General features: G+C 42.7%; 1 protein-coding gene across 1 annotated transcript in view; it reads left to right on the forward strand.

The window, feature by feature from the left end:
* The window catches only part of MECR (mitochondrial trans-2-enoyl-CoA reductase), a 92924-nt gene that overhangs the window by 18443 nt on the left and 57910 nt on the right, over positions 1 to 16571 (forward strand). Inside the window, exons 4-7 of the mRNA XM_069756759.1 lie at positions 2282 to 2425; positions 2519 to 2621; positions 2701 to 2803; positions 6182 to 6255. Coding sequence (XP_069612860.1) covers positions 2282 to 2425; positions 2519 to 2621; positions 2701 to 2803; positions 6182 to 6255 — 424 coding nt within the window. The remainder of the gene's footprint in view (positions 1 to 2281; positions 2426 to 2518; positions 2622 to 2700; positions 2804 to 6181; positions 6256 to 16571) is intronic.

The following is a 16571-nucleotide window of genomic DNA, read 5'->3' on the forward strand; positions in this document are numbered from 1 at the left end:
AGTGTTTAGCGGGAATATTCATGCCAATTCTGCATGCGATATACCCGCGGCAGGAGTTGCGGAATTGCCTTACACTACATACCCATATACACAAATTTATTTAAAAAACTGTGAAGTCTTCTTTAACTCCTAGAGGATTACATATACTGGTTACAAATATTTCCACTTCTTTATTCTAGTTATTCCTGTATGTATCAGGGCTGTGGAGTCTGAGTCAGTGTCAGTGTCTGTATAATATGGACAGACTCCTAAAATATATAATAAATTGGGTGCAGTTTGTGCTGTAAATGTTTTTATTATAATTTGGGAAAGTTTTGAAATGTCCTATTAATGGCTGTCCTGTTCCTGATCTAAGGATCTTTGCTTTTAGATGAGACGAATCTGTGCTGCACTTTATGTACATGCTCAGAAGTGAGGCAGTGCTGTGGAGTCGGTTTGGCTTACTGACTCCACAGCCCTGGTATGTAGTGCAGTCACTAAATGTAGACCGGAGCGTTGTCATCATTCACTGACCACAAAAAAAAGTCTTGAAAATGGTGAGGAACTGAGACTCAAAATACAATAATTAAGTTACATTACAGGGGTTATCCAGGACTTTAATTTTTTCTTATGGGGCTAAGAACTTACAGGCAGGTAGTTGCAAACTACGTGCCTGTTGTGCCCGGTGCCAATCTCTGGTGGCTCAGAGCAGTCATGGACCTCTCCTGCTGTCGATCTGCTGTTTCATGTCAGCTCTTGTCAACAGAGAAACTCTTCCTCTCCCAGGTTACTCTGTCAACGAGGGATCACTGCCAACATAATGTTTGAAAGCTGATTGATCTTGACGCCACATTGTCAGGGCAGAAGAGAAGAAGCGGCTCTATCTACGTGACATCACCAGATGCCTCAAAATTGCCATCAGGAGCAGTCCATGACCACTTGAGCTGGCAGAGATTAGTGCCAAGCACAACAGGCAGGTAGTTAGCAACACTAGATAACACCTTTAAACAGTTTTCTGTAAATTAAGGATGCTGTAGAGCATGGAATGTTAACAAATAGAGATGGCAAATACATTTCCTTAAAGGGGATTTCCAGTTTTGCAAAACCCCTTTTCCCAGCTGCAGTTTGTTATTAGAAACAAACTGTGCTTTACTCGCCCTCCCTGGATCCAGTGCTGAGTCTCCGCCACTGCTTAAGTGTCTGTTATTATATGAGGCGCTGACGTCACATTGACAGCACTGGAGCCAGGAAATGAGCTCAGCGGCTTGTGCCGTCAACTCTGGCAGAGCCACTGAGCTCTCTGATTGGCTGCAGCACTGTCCATGGGACATCAGCGCTCCACAGACAATAGCAGAGATTGGAAACAGCTGTGGAGGCTCTTCACTGGACCTGGGGAGGATTAGTAAAGGTCGGTTGGTTTTAAAATAAAACTGGAGGGAGGGAGGTTCCAAAACCAAAAAACCTATTCGGATCTCCGGCTGCTCCAGTGCCACCTCTCTGGTGGTCCCTGCGAGAACCATAAGTGTTCTAGTGTTCTCCATAAGTCATTTGACAGCTGGAGCCAATTACAGGAGCTGTCACGGATTCAGTGGGTAAGTGATTATTTATTTGAAATTCCAGGAAAAAAAGCAAATTTTGTATTTTTTTTTTCTTTAAGTATAAATGTATAAACACAGTAGATACCACACAAATTAAAAAAAAAACAAAGCATTGATGCGGAGGATACAAAGAATTTATAAGTGTAGTAATGCGGAAGTTGTTGTGATAATTAAGACATGCTGTTTCTACCTTTAGTCTGCCCACGTGGTCACCCATAGACCCTGTGCCACTTTGTGTGTAGGTGTTATTGAGATACATCTAAGTGTCCCTTCTTCCACTCAGGTAAGCCCCATCGACATCGTAGTGATACATTTTCTGCATCAGTGGAGGAAGGGCATTCGTTGGATTTCTTGTGAACATTGTATCCAATGAGCCAGAGGCCATGAAATAGAAGCAGTATTTCATAGCCACATCATTGGAACCTGGTACTGTTACCGAAATGGCTGCATGTGTTCACCGCTCAAGCAACTTAGCAGAAAACTAAGTTGTAGACACCCCATCCCTATATGCCAGAAGCAGTGATCCACATGAAGGCATATTATCCAGTCTGCTAGTCTTGTCTTGCCGCACACATACAGCATTGTTACACCTTTCTTTGTTTATTCTATCATTCATTCATTTTTTGTTTAATTTTCACTTTGAAACGAAATTGGTGAAAAATAATGAAATCAATTTTCCAAAATAACAGCCCATTGATTTACAGGCACATGGTGTACAGAGGGCTTATTCAGTGAGCAGGCCCTGGTGCGGGTCCAAAGTGACATATCTGTGGTTGGCGCAGCGACTTTGAGTGTTAACCCTTGCACTGCTTACCGACTGCTCTCTGATTATGAGACTCTTCGACCAGGTAAAAAGCAGCAAGCTGGAAATATTTAGAACAACCAACTGTATGTGGTAGAATGCATTTTCCATTAATCTCCTTTTATGTCATCCTTCACAGGGGACACGGTAATACAGAATGCCAGCAACAGTGGCGTTGGACAGGCTGTTATACAGATTGCAGCTTCTTTGGGTATCACTACTATTAATGTTGTACGAGACAGGTATGTTTATAAAGATACTGTTGGATATCCTGAAAATAAAGTAAATGATCAGCATAACTAACTCATTAAATATGTGCAGGCCAGATCTCCAAAGCTTGGTGGAAAGACTTCGGGAATTAGGAGCCGACCATGTGATCACTGAAGAACAACTGCGAAAGCCAGAAATGAAAGATCTGTTTAAGGTAAGAGAAACCTCCACATTTGATCTGGAGACTGAAGCATAAATTATAATACCCCCAAATGCCACATAAAAGTTGTTGAAAAACAGATTTCAGAGATCTGCTGACTAGTGATGGGTGCAAGTGCTCGTTACTCAAGTGATGGGTGCAAGTGCTCATTACTCAAGTTTGCTAAGGGTGCTCGGGTATGCACCGAGTATTGCGGTTCCTTGAGTGACATGTTCAAGTCCCTGCACCCACATGTTTCATGACTGTTAGCCGGCCCAAAACATGAGGTGATTGCTCATTTGTCAGGTAATCCCTGCAAGTTTTGTGGCTGTCCAATAGCCATGAAACTTGTTCGAGTCCCAGCACCCACATATTACTCGAGCACCCACAGTACTCTGTGCAAACCCAAGTAATGAGTACTTCCGCTCATCAGTACTGGTGACCACTTAATGTGTATGGGGGCATCCCACCTCTAAGAATTGAGTGGTTTAAAGTCAAATACCGTATATACTCGAGTCATGGTCGGCAGGGGGGGTCAGCGGGTGAGAGGGAGCGACGACTGTCACATACTCACCTGCTCCTGGCGTGGTCCCTGCATGTTCCATGGTCTCCGGCGCTGGCAGCTTCTTCCCCTGTTCAACGGTCACGTGGTACTGCTCATTAAAGTAATGAATATGAACTCCACTCCCATAGGGGTGGAGCCGCATATTCATTACTGTAATAAGCGGTACCAGTGACCTCTGACAGGAAGAAGCTGCCGCGCCCGGAGACCACCTGTCCGGGAGAAGCTGCCAGGGACCACGCCGGGAGCAGGTGAGTATTTCACATTCACCTTTCCTCGTTCCACTGCCGCTCCGTCTTCCCCGTCCTCTGCAGTGACTGTTCAGGTCTGAGGGCACGATGACGTGTTAGTGTGCATGCCGACCTCTGCCTGAACAGTCACTGCGGAGAGACGGGACGCTGAGGAGCAGCGGGCAGCAACTAGTGGTATGTAATTTTTTTTTTTTTAATTGCAGCAGCAGCATCATATGTGGCACATTGTTACATGGAGCATCTTATGGGGCCATAATGAACTGTATAGAGCATTATATGTGGCACATTTGTATATGGAGCATCTTATGGGGCCATAATGAACTGTATGGAGCATTATATGTGGCATATGGAGCATCTATTGAGCCATAATGAACTGTACGGAGCATTATATGTGGCACATTGTTATATGGAGCATCTATGGGGCCATAATGAACTGTATGGAGCATTATATGTGGCACATTTTATATGGAGCATCTTATGGGGCCATAATCAGCATTTGTGCAGTACTATATGGGGCATAATAGTCTATGGAGCATCTTATGTGGCCATAATCAATATTTGTGGAGCATTATATGGGGCATATTTTAATATGGAGCATCTTATGGGGCGCATCATAAATTTTATGGAGCAATATATGAGGAGTATTTTGTTTGGAGCATCTTATGGGGCCCATCATGAACTGTATAGAGCATTATATGGGGCTCCTGATTCAATATGGATATTCAAAAACACTTAACCTACTGATGTCTCAATTACCGTATATACTCGAGTATAAGCCGACCCCCCTAATTTTGCCACAAAAAACTGGGAAAACTTAATGACTCGAGTATAAGCCTAGGGTGGGAAATGCAGCAGCTACTGGTAAATGTTAAAAGTAAAAATAGATACCAATAAAAGTAAAATTAATTGAGACATCAGTAGGTTGTGTTTTTGAATATCCATATTGAATCAGGAGCCCCATATAATGCTCCATACAGTTTGATAGCCCCATAAGATGCTCCATATTAAAATATGCCCCATATAATCCTGCATAAAGGTTAGAAATGGCCCCATAAGATGCTCCATAGACACATTTGCCCAATATAATGCTGCACAAATGCTGATTATGGACCCATAAGATGCTCCATAAAGATATTTGCCCCATATAGTGCTGCACAAACGTTATGGCCCCTTATAGTGCTGCACAAACGTTATGGCCCAATACAGTGCTGCACAAACGTTATGGCCCCATATAGTGCTGCACAAACGTTATGGCCCCATATAGTGCTGCACAAATATTATGGCCCCATATAGTGCTGCACAAATGTTATGGCCCCATATAGTGCTGCACAAACGTTATGGCCCCATATAGTGCTGCACAAATATTATGGCCCCATATAGTGCTGCACAAATGTTATGGCCCCATATAGTGCTGCACAAACGTTATGGCCCCATATAGTGCTGCATAAATATTATGGCCCCATATAGTGCTGCACAAACGTTATGGCCCCATATAGTGCTGCACAAATGTTATGGCCCCATATAGTGCTGCACAAATGTTATGGCCCCATATAGTGCTGCACAAACGTTATGGCCCCATAGATGCTCCATACAGACACTTGCCCCATTTGCTGTTGCTGCGATAAAAAATAAATCACATACTCGCCTCTCCGTCGCTCAGGCCCCCGGCACTCCTGCTCCTTGTTCCGGTGTGGCTCCGTCTTCTGCACTGACGTTCAGCAGAGGGCGTGCCCTAACCACGTCACCGCGCCCTCTGACCTGAGCGTCACTGCTAAAGACAGATCGACGCCCGGAACGAGGAAAGGTGACTATCGCGCAGCGCAGCGCTCCCCCTCCCCTTATACTCACCTGGTCCTGGCGCTGTACAGGCTTCCCCGACGCTGCAGCTTCATCCTGTACTGAGCGGTCACCGTTACCGCTAATTACAGTAATGAATATGCGGCTCCACTTCTATGGGAGGTGGAGCCGCATATTCATTACTGTAATGAGCGGTACCATGTGACCGCTCAGTACCGGAAGAATCTGCTGCTGCCGGCGCCGGGGAAGCCAGGGACCTGCAGGGACCGCGCCAGGAGTAGGTGAGTATAATTTCACAGCCCCCGCTCCCCCTCCCCTGCCGACCCCTGCATATGACTTGAGTATAAGCCGAGAGGGGGACTTTCAGCCCAAAAAAGTGGGCTGACAATCTCGGCTTATACTCGAGTATATACGGTAATTTAACTTTTATTGGTATCTATTTTTTTTTTTCACATTTACCGGTAGCTGCTGCATTTTCCACCCTAGGCATATACTCGAGTCATTAAGTTTTCCCAGTTTTTTGTTGCAAAATTAGGGGTCTCGTCTTATACTCGGGTCAGCTTATACTCGAGTATATATGGTACCCGCTTCTTATATTTTCAGCTGCTGACTGAGGTGTCTGGCAGTGGCTTTCTCCTTTGCTTATTGAAAACACATGAACACCTGGTCAAGCTGGCCATTTATGTAGACGATGAAAGAGATGGCAGTTAGTTGAACAAGTGTTTGGAGGACATGTATCATGGCTATATTAGGAGACAGCAGTCATTGATCTGTTTCTTACAGAATTGCCCACGTCCGCGATTGGCACTAAACTGTGTTGGTGGAAAAAGCACAACTGAAATGTTACGTCATTTGGAGTAAGTATATTCATCTGCATTATTGGAATAGCATAAGGGTGTAGTTGTAGTTATATCATTTGTCTGTACTGTCTCATGGTAAAACATGACCATAAAATATCTTTATATTGAGAAAGCTTGTCTAATTATATGTCTAGTAGACCAGAAAAAACTTGTATAGATTAACTCTTTGTATATGATAGGTGAAGAAAGATTAGAGTTTTTTTAAGTCACTTATTTTTTGTCTAGTGATATTCAAAACCGTTTTTGAGCCAAATTTGTTCAAAAATGGAGCACGTGGTTCTTGAATTTGGCACAAAGTGAAAAAGTCTTCAAAGGGGTTGCCAGGGTGATTTGCATACTGACTGCCACATTCCGACTTGACATGTCCAGTCTTGCTTAATTGCCTTGCATTGAGTGAGGCCGCACAAGTCTGGTCGGCACGTGACCGCATGTATGCAAATCGCATGCTTGCAGTTACACTCTCGGCACCGGAGAATCTTGGCATCGCACAGTATACATGCTACATGGAGAATCACAAGTCTGCAGTCAGACTGCAGTACATTTCTGTAAAATGTTGTAACTATTTGAAAAGCTGCAAATCGTGAAACAGGCAAAAATATCTGGAAAACTAAAATTTTGCTGGCAGTGGCAAACTGAAATCAGAAGAAAAAGAAATACATGTAACGGTGACTTTAAAAAATGCCTAAGTGAAAAGATGTATGGAAAGCTAATTAAAAAATCAGGCTCAAAACTAGACAAAAGACGGGACCAAAGGAATGATGAATTGGCTTCTGTGTTTTTCATAGAAATTTTAATCAAATGGGAAGCCATAAATGATCTGAAAAATAAATGTCATGACCTTCATAAGGTTGTAGTTTGGCCATTAAACAGTCTTGCTCATGTAGCCACCACTGGCACCCTAACTGATCATGAGAGCAGGCTCCCTTATGTCCCCTTTTTAATTGTTGCAGTAGTCACATATGCTGACTAGGGCACTATTTATTGTTTTTGGGACTAATGGAGGGTGCGCTCAGTCTCCTAGTCTGTGTGTGCAGATATAACAAGGGTTGTCTGGTTTTAAGTTACAAGCCTGCAGTCACTCTGTGATGTGAGGATTCCTGGATGCCGTGAGTGGTTGGCGTTTGACCCCATGTATGTGATTTGCATACATGCGGTCACTTGCTGATTTAGATGCAAGTGTGATCAAGGCCGGGTACAATCCAGTCGGAATATGGATGCAAGTATGCAAATTACATACTTGCGGTCACATGACCACCCTCTCTCACCCCTGGAGAATCCTCATGCCTCACAGTGTGCACGCTGTGAGGATTCGCAATTCTTCAGTCACATACAGTAACTGCAGACTTGTAGCATAAGACCAGACAACCCATTTAAACTGTCCATACACCTTATTCAACCAAAAGGTCACGTCTTTCCCATACACATAAGTGCTCACTCTGCCAAACTCTCCTGTGTTTTCTATGAAAAGATTGCTGGCGGCTTCTCTGCAGGACAGCAATGCATTTGGCAGTTCAAAATCAGACATTCCCTGTCGACCTCTTTCTCAACGATTAGTTGATCGGCGCCACCATACACATTAGAGTGTTGGCTGAACCTATCAATAACGGGGCGTGTTTGAGCGACCCTAGTTTGGGTGCATATGTAACTTATGCTCATTTCAGATGGAGAACACAGGACCCCCATTTTTGTGGGAGTCACAACAATAGCACATTTGTTACATATCCTGTATTAGAGATGTGAACTAGAGCTATTTAGTCCATGTTTGGATCTCATCTGCTGCTGAGTGCGCCTCTGCTCCTGATCTCCATGCTGGCTGAAGGAAGTGTAATCTCATGTCATATTGGATGACTGTTCACGCAGCAGTTTTTGAGGAGTCTCTAGAGCGGACCCTCTATCCAAAATCCTCCTCAAAAACTGCTCCAAAGCTGGAAAACTCTTATTATTCATTTCTTCAAGAAATCCACTTTATTGTTTTTGTAAGGTGTTTTTTAGCTTTTATTTTCCTGATGAGACCTGCAAAAATGTCTGGTAAAAATTTAAATTAAAATGTACATGTCACAGCAGATCCTGTACTGTCTAATCAAAAGGTTACAAAGCACAGTTACGGAAAAAAATCTCCTCCAAAACTCTTCGAAATCGATAGAAGAAAAGAGAAACTCCTTCATACACTCCCTAAAAAGGAGCATTTAGTGACTGTATCCAGTTGGGAAACATTGGAAGCCACAAAATCCTTCCTGTCACATAGCCTAGGTCTCAGAAATAGGAGTCATTCTGACACTGTTTGGGCTAGTAGTAGTTTGCATAAAGCATTCTGAATAAATAAGCCTTATTACCTGATAACATAAACATTAAAAAATGAAGACCTGAAAAGTCTTTTTTAAAGTGCACATTTCACAAAATGTTTCATGTTTAAACTGGGTATATAATGTAATTGCTCTTGAAGAGCGGACTATACGTTTTGCTTTTTGTTTTTTTGTTTTTTGTTTTTTTAAATTTGTCTTTCCATTCCAGTGATATTAGCAATCAAAGCATTTTGCACCTAATGAGTTTACTTTTTCAAGTCTAAGTGGGTGCATTCACTGAGGACATGTACTTTTCCTCCTGTATGATGTTGACCAATCATAAGTCACTATATTATAAGTAGGCAGCAACACACTAGAGAAAGAAGACCGCAAACCCCACCATAGCATAGCTTAGAGCAGATCTCAGTGTGCGAGATGTACCGTAATCACCCTTATGTCTGCTGTGCTCAGGCTACTTGTAAGAATCCGGTTGACGTGTCTCTTATTGCACTGCTGATGGAGATAGATGGCCAGATGGTGTAGTTTCAAAACTTTATTAAACAGGTTTTTTTTTTAACCATAAACTTTTTATTGTTTTACAAAGTCATGCTTTACAAGAATTTATCATTCAGTCATTGTACATCATTTACTAAATAATTGTCTAGGGGTCACTTCAGTCTTTCTGTTCTTCTGTCTGTCTTTCTGTCTGTCACGGATATTCATTGGTCGCGGCCTCTGTCTGTCATGGAATCCAAGTCGCTGATTGGTCGCAGCAAAACAGCCACGACCAATCAGCGACGGGCACAATCCGGAAGAAAATGGCCGCTCCTTCCTCCCCGCAGTCACTGCCCGGCGCCCGCATACTCCCCTCCAGTCACCGCTCACATAGGGTTAATGCCGGCAGTAACGGACCGTGGTATGCCGCAGGTAACGCACTCCGTTACCGCCGCTATTATCCCTGTGTGTCCCCAACTTTTTACTATTGATGCTGCCTATGCGGCATCAATAATACAAAAATGTAATGTTAAAAATACCGTAATAAAAAAACAAAAAACCTGTTATACTCACCCTCCGTAGTCCGCCGAGCCGCTCGCGCCTGCTGCCATCTTTTGTTCCCAGCGATGCATTGCGAAATTACCCAAAAGACTTAGCGGTCTTCTGGGTAATTTCGCAATGCATCCTGGGAACGGAAGATGGCGGCAGCCGCGCGCCCATCGCCACGGCGCCGTTGGATCCCAGGGGTGAGTATGTAACTATTTTTTATTTTAATTCTTTTTTTTTTTTTTTTTAACAGGGATATGGTGCCCACACTGCTAAATACTGCGTGGGCTACATAGCTGCTATATACTGCGTGGGCATTACTATATACTACATGGCTGCTATATACTATGTGGGCAGTACTATATACTACATGGCTGCTATATACTACGTGGGCAGTACTATATACTACATGGCTTCTATATACTACGTGGGCAGTACTATATACTACATGGCTGCTATATACTACATGGCTGCTATATACTACGTGGGTAGTACTATATACTACATCGCTGCTATATACTACGTGGGTAGTACTATATACTACATGGCTGCTATATACTACGTAGGCAGTACTATATACTACATGGCTGCTATATACTACGTGGGTAGTAATATATACTACATGGCTGCTATATACTACATGGCTGCTATATACTACGTGGGTAGTACTATATACTACATCGCTGCTATATACTACGTGGGCAGTACTATATACTACATGGCTGCTATATACTACGTGGGCAGTACTATATACTACATGGCTGCAATATACTACGTGGATAGTACTATATACTACATGACTGCTATATACTACGTGGACAGTACTATATACTACATGGCTACTATATACTACATGGCTGCTATATACTACGTGGACAGTACTATATACTACATGGCTGCTATATACTATGTGGACAGTACTATATACTACATGGCTGCTATATACTACGTGGACAGTACTATATACTACATGGCTGCTATATACTACGTGGGCAGTACTATATACTACATGGCTGCTATATACTACGTGGTCAGTGTTATATACTACATGGCTGCTGTATACTACGTGGCCTGTGTTAGATACTGCGTGGGCTGCGTTATATACAACGCATCGGGTATTCTACAATATGTATGTATGTATGTATATAGCAGCCACATACTATATAGCACAGGCCACGTACTATTTGTATGCTATATACTACATGGCTCCTGTATACTACGTGGCCTGTGCTAATATAGTATGTGGCTGCTGTATACATACATATTCTAGAATACCCGATGCGTTAGAATCGGGCCACCATCTAGTCTACTATATAATTGTCTAAGGGTCACTTCCGTCTTTCTGTCTGTCACGGATATTCATTGGTCGTGGCCTCTGTCTATCATGGAAATCCAAGTCGCTGATTGGTTGTGGCTGTTTTGCCTCAACCAATCAGCGACGGGCACAGATCGGCAGCAACATGGCCGCTCCTTCCTCCCCGCAGTCAGTGCCTCCTCCATACTCCCCTCCGGTCACCGCTCACACAGGGGTAATGGCAGCGTTAACCGACCGCGCTATGCCGCGGTGTAACGCACTCGGTTAACGCTACTATTAACACTGTGTGACCAACGTTTTACTATTGATGCTGCCTATGTGGCATCAATAGTAAAAAGATCTCATGTTAAAAATAATAATAAAAAAAAAATCGTTATACTCACCGTCCGTCGGCCCCTCAAATCCACAACAGGCCTTTCCCGCTCGCAACGCTCCGGTAACCGGTCCATGCTGCGGTCTCAAGTATATAACTATTTTTTATTTTAATTCTTTTTTTTTACAGGGATATGATGCCCACTTTGCTATATACTACGTGGGCTGGACAATATACTGCGTGGGCTGTGCTATATACTGCGTGGGCTGTGCTATATACTGCGTGGGCTGTGCTATATACTGCGTGGGCTGTGCTATATACTACGTGGGCTGTGCTATATACTGCGTGGGCAGGGCTATATACTACGTGGGCTGTTATATACAACATTGGCTGTTATATACTGCGTGGGCTGTGTTATATACTACGTAGGCTGTGTTATATACTACGTGGGCTGTGCTATATACTGCGTGGGCTGTGCTATATACTACATGGGCTGGGTTATATACTGTGTGGGCTGTGCTATATACTACGTGGGCTGTGTTATATACTACATTGGCTGTTATATACTACATGGGCTGTGTTATATAGTACGTGGGCTGTTATATACTACGTGGGCTGTTATATACTACGTGGGCTGTTTATATACTACGTGGCTGTGCTAAATACTCCATGGGCTGTGTTATATGCTACGTGGGCTGTGCAATATACTACGTGGCTGTGCAATATACTACGTGGCTGTGCAATATACTACGTGGCTGTTATATGCTACGTGGTTGCTATATGCTACGTGGTTGTAATATGCTACGTGGGCTGTGTTATATGCTACGTGGGCTGTGTTATATGCTACATGGCTGTGTTACATACTATGTGGCTGTATTATATACTACGTGGGCTGTGTTATATGCTACGTGGGCTGTGCAATATACTACGTGGCTGTGTTATATGCTACTTGGTTGTGTTATATGCTACGTGGCTGTGCTATATGCTATGTGGGCTGTGTTATATGCTACGTGGCTGTGCTGTATGCTACGTGGGCTGTGTTATATTCTACGTGGCTGTGCTATATTTCTCTGCTGTATCTGTGCATCATGAATCGTGGTATGTGTTAAAGGGGCTCCCACTGAGACTCTTTCGCCCTGGGCCCTCAAAAACCTGGAGCTGGCCCTGGCTTCACTGCGACAGGCGCAGTCCGGCCTCGAATTGGCGCGGGATTTGAACCACGCTTCGCTGATTGGACGCGCCCAGCCGGCCGAATCCTGTGTATTCATTGTATTATGTTCTTAAATCTTCATAAATAAACTACATACCGTATATACTCGAGTATAAGCCGAGAATTTCAGCCCATTTTTTAGGCTGAAATTGCCCTTCTCTGCTTATACTCGAGTCATTCCCAGGAGTCGGCAGGGGAGGGAGAGCCGCAGCTGTCTAATCATTCTCCCCTGCTCCTGGCGTGGCCCCTGCACGTCCCTGGTTCTCCGGTCGCTGACAGCTTCTTCCTGTATTGAGCGGTCACATGGTACCGCTCATTACAGTACTGAATATGGACCCGACTCCACTCCCATAGGGGTGGAGCCACATATTCATTACTGTAATGAGCGGTACCATGTGACCGCTCAATATAGGAATAAGCTGTCAGCGCCCGGAGAACCAGGGACATGCAGGGACTGCGCCAGAAGCAGGTGAGTATGACGGGGGCAGTGTGCGATATTCACATGTCCCCCGTTCCACACGGAAGACACAGCAGCGCCCGGCGATCGAACGGGGGACAGGTGACTATAGCAAGTGCCGGGGGCCAGAGCGACGAGAGGTGATTGTCATTTTTTTTTTTTAATCGCAGTAACAGCATATGGGGCATAATAGTCTATGGATCATCTTATGGGGCCATAATCGGCATTTGTGGAGCATTATACATGGCAAATATTCCTAAGGAGCATCTTATGGGGCCTTGTGCAGCATTATATGGGGCAAATATGTCTATAGAGCATCTTATGGGGCCATAATCAGCATTTGTGCAGCATTATATAGGGCAAATGTCGGTATGGAGCATCTTATGGGGCCATAATCAACATTTGTGCAACATTGTATGGGGCAAATGTCTCTATGGAGCATCTTATGGGGTCATAATCAACATTTGTGCAGATTATATGGGGCATATTTTAATATGGAGCATCTTATGGGGCCCATCATAAACTGTATGGGGCATTATATGGGGCTCCTGATTCAATATGGATATTCAAAAACACTTAACCTACTGATGTCTCAATTAATTTTACTTTTATTGGTATCTATTTTTATTTTTGACATTTACAGGTAGCTGCTGCATTTTCCACCCTAGGCTTATACTCAAGTCATTAACTTTTCCCAGTTTTTTGTGGCAAAATTAGGGGTCTCAGCTTATACTCGAGTATATACGGTACATATTCTAGACTACCCGATGCGTTTGAATCGGGCCACCATCTAGTCTACTATATAATCGTCTAATTCTGTCTGTCTGTAATGGAAATCCCGCGTCGCTGATTGGTCGCGGGCAGCTTGCGAGACCAATCAGCGACAGGCGCAGTCCGGCCATGAATTGGTGCGGGATTTGAACCACGCTTCGCTGATTGGTCGCGTCCGTCCGGGCGTGACCAATCAGTGATATTGGCGCAGGATTTAAACACTGCTTCACTGATAATGTATATATTTTACCCGGAAAATCCTGTGTATTCATTGCATTATTCTTAAATCTTCATAAATAAACTACATACATATTCTAGAATACCTGATGCGTTAGAATCAGGCCACCATTATTTATATATATCCAGGTGCCCTCCGTTTCGGCGCATGTGTCCGGTGATACGTGCCGGATGTTTCATCACTTCTGGCAAGGCAAACGCTGTGGGTCATAGTGTCCGTCGCATTGACGTCAGTAGACCGCACGGGTCATCACCCAGCGCCATCGGCTATGCATCCGACTCCATTACACTGGGGATATGCGCACAAGGCATCTGTAATCACGTAAGTGCTATCCGCAAGCTCCAAATGAGTGGGAACAAACAGAGTTATCCTCCCTAATATAAATATGAAAGAAAAAAAAAAGAATACACTGCTAAATATGTGCATAAGACATAGTGAATAATGCTTAAACTAAAAATAATAAATAATGAAAACTCTATAAGAAAGTACATAAATATTAGTTAATTAAATCAATACCACCCAAAATACATCCTATAGTAGAAAGTGACAAAAATACAAATAAGAACATTAATAGACATATATATAATTCAATGTGATAACATATATGCAATATAAATAAACTTAATGAAATTAATAAACTAATGTGAAGTGGATGAAATCTAGTTCCTTTCAATATCCATAATTCCTTGAATAATTGGAGGAAACTTCCAATCTGAATTAGACCCAGCCAAATCTTTCTCAAGTCCACACGTAAAGATGGTCATATAGCAATTTATCCAATGGTAAACTAAAAAATAATGACAAAAGTAGCGTGAATAACAACACAAGGACACACACACACAAACACTGTAGAGTGAATTAAAAATTAGGTCCAGAGACATTTTACAGAAAAGAACTAAAACTCAACTGCTCATTAAGTCGCCGCAGGGCCATGGTATTCAAGACAGCAGTCCATCGGCACTCCCTTTGGGCTAGCAAACGCTTTGTGTCACCACCCCTTATGCCTGTGCGGATCTTATCAATTCCCCACATCCTTAAATTACTTGGATTACATATATGTTCTATCCTAAAGAGTTTGGGAATTGGTTTTAGACTATCTACATCCTCCATATCCCAGGCGGCCACAATATCTGACGTGCTCACTTATACGAACACGCAGTTCGCGTGACGTGAAGCCAATGCATATCAGACAACAAGAACATACAGCATAGTATACCACATTGGAAGTACTGTAAGTTATGTGGTCTCTGACTTTATATTCCTTGAGGCCGTCCGACGATGTGAAGGACATGGCCCAACACATTTTTACAGGCCAAACAATCTCCACATGAATAAAAGCCCGCTCTTATTTTGCCAGCTTTAAAAGGGTCTGGGTTTTTTTTTTTTTTTTACATAATGGCTATTCACCAATATGTCTTTAAGATTATTACTCCTCCGTGCCTTCATAAGGGGGCGTTGTGGTAGGCACTTCTGTAGGATAGGATCTGTTTTCAATATAGGCCAATGTCTATTTAGTATTGTCCTGATAAGATCCCACCTATGATTACACTGGTCAACACAATTTTTCTGGCAAAAGGTTTTAAAACATATTTTAAGTCAATTTTGGCTGCTGATTACGAATATGAACTCCATTTTTGGCTATCACATCAGGATTTCGAGATTTTCAATTTTTGATGAAAATTACTCCTAATGTTTTATGATAAAAACACTTGATTTTCGGTACTACATTTTGTATATTTTTAATCAAGGAATAACAAAGATTACAAAATCTATGTACAGCAAATCAAATATACTTACATAATTAAACTACAAAATATAAAAACATATATATATGGCACACAGATGAATGACAAATGGCAGTTATTTGAACTTTCTTTTCTTGGCTGATCTGTGATGTACAGCTTCTGGGTTGTCTCTCATCAAGATCCAGCAATAGTCAGCCATCATATGTGAGTCCCACCGGCCTTGATACCATTCTTCCATTGTTTTAATGTCCTGATGAAAACGCTCCCCTTGTTCCTCACTCACATCCCCCAGGTTCTCTGGAAAAAAGTCCAAATGGCTGTGTAAATAGTGAATCCTGATACTCCTTCTACATCCAAGATTTTGCAGACTCATTAGTAGCTCTTCCGCAATCTCTTCATAATTGTCTGCTTTCTTATTCCCTAGAAACTTCTGCACCACATTACAAAATGCATTCCAAGCTCTTTCTTCTGTCTCATTCATTGATGTGATAAAATTTTGGTCTCTCATAAGTGTTCTTATTTGAGGTCCATCAAATATTCCAGCCTTTTTCTTCTCTTCACTAAGACCAGGAAAAGTTGAACATATATAGTTAAAGCATTCTCCACTGTGATTGAGAGCTTTGACGAACTGCTTCATCCAAGTTTTATGTGTAAGGGAGGAAAGACAATGTCCTTCCTATCCACTAGAGGATCATGGATGACATTCTTATCGATGATGCCAAACTCTATCGCTGAGGCCATTCAGTTTTCACTCAATGCTCTGCTGTAGCTCTACTGTCCCAGTAGCACAGAAAACAAGGGTGTTATCTTAACAAATGGGAATTATGCATGTTAAAAGAAAACAAATAGATTCTCACATTTATTGGGAGACGAAATGAAAACTAAATTTACCTTAGTGAACCGTATAAACCGGCACTTTTCATACACTACTTATATTTATC

Source organism: Ranitomeya imitator, chromosome 3 (genome assembly GCF_032444005.1).
Source record: "Ranitomeya imitator isolate aRanImi1 chromosome 3, aRanImi1.pri, whole genome shotgun sequence".
Taxonomy (NCBI): Eukaryota; Metazoa; Chordata; class Amphibia; order Anura; family Dendrobatidae; genus Ranitomeya; species Ranitomeya imitator.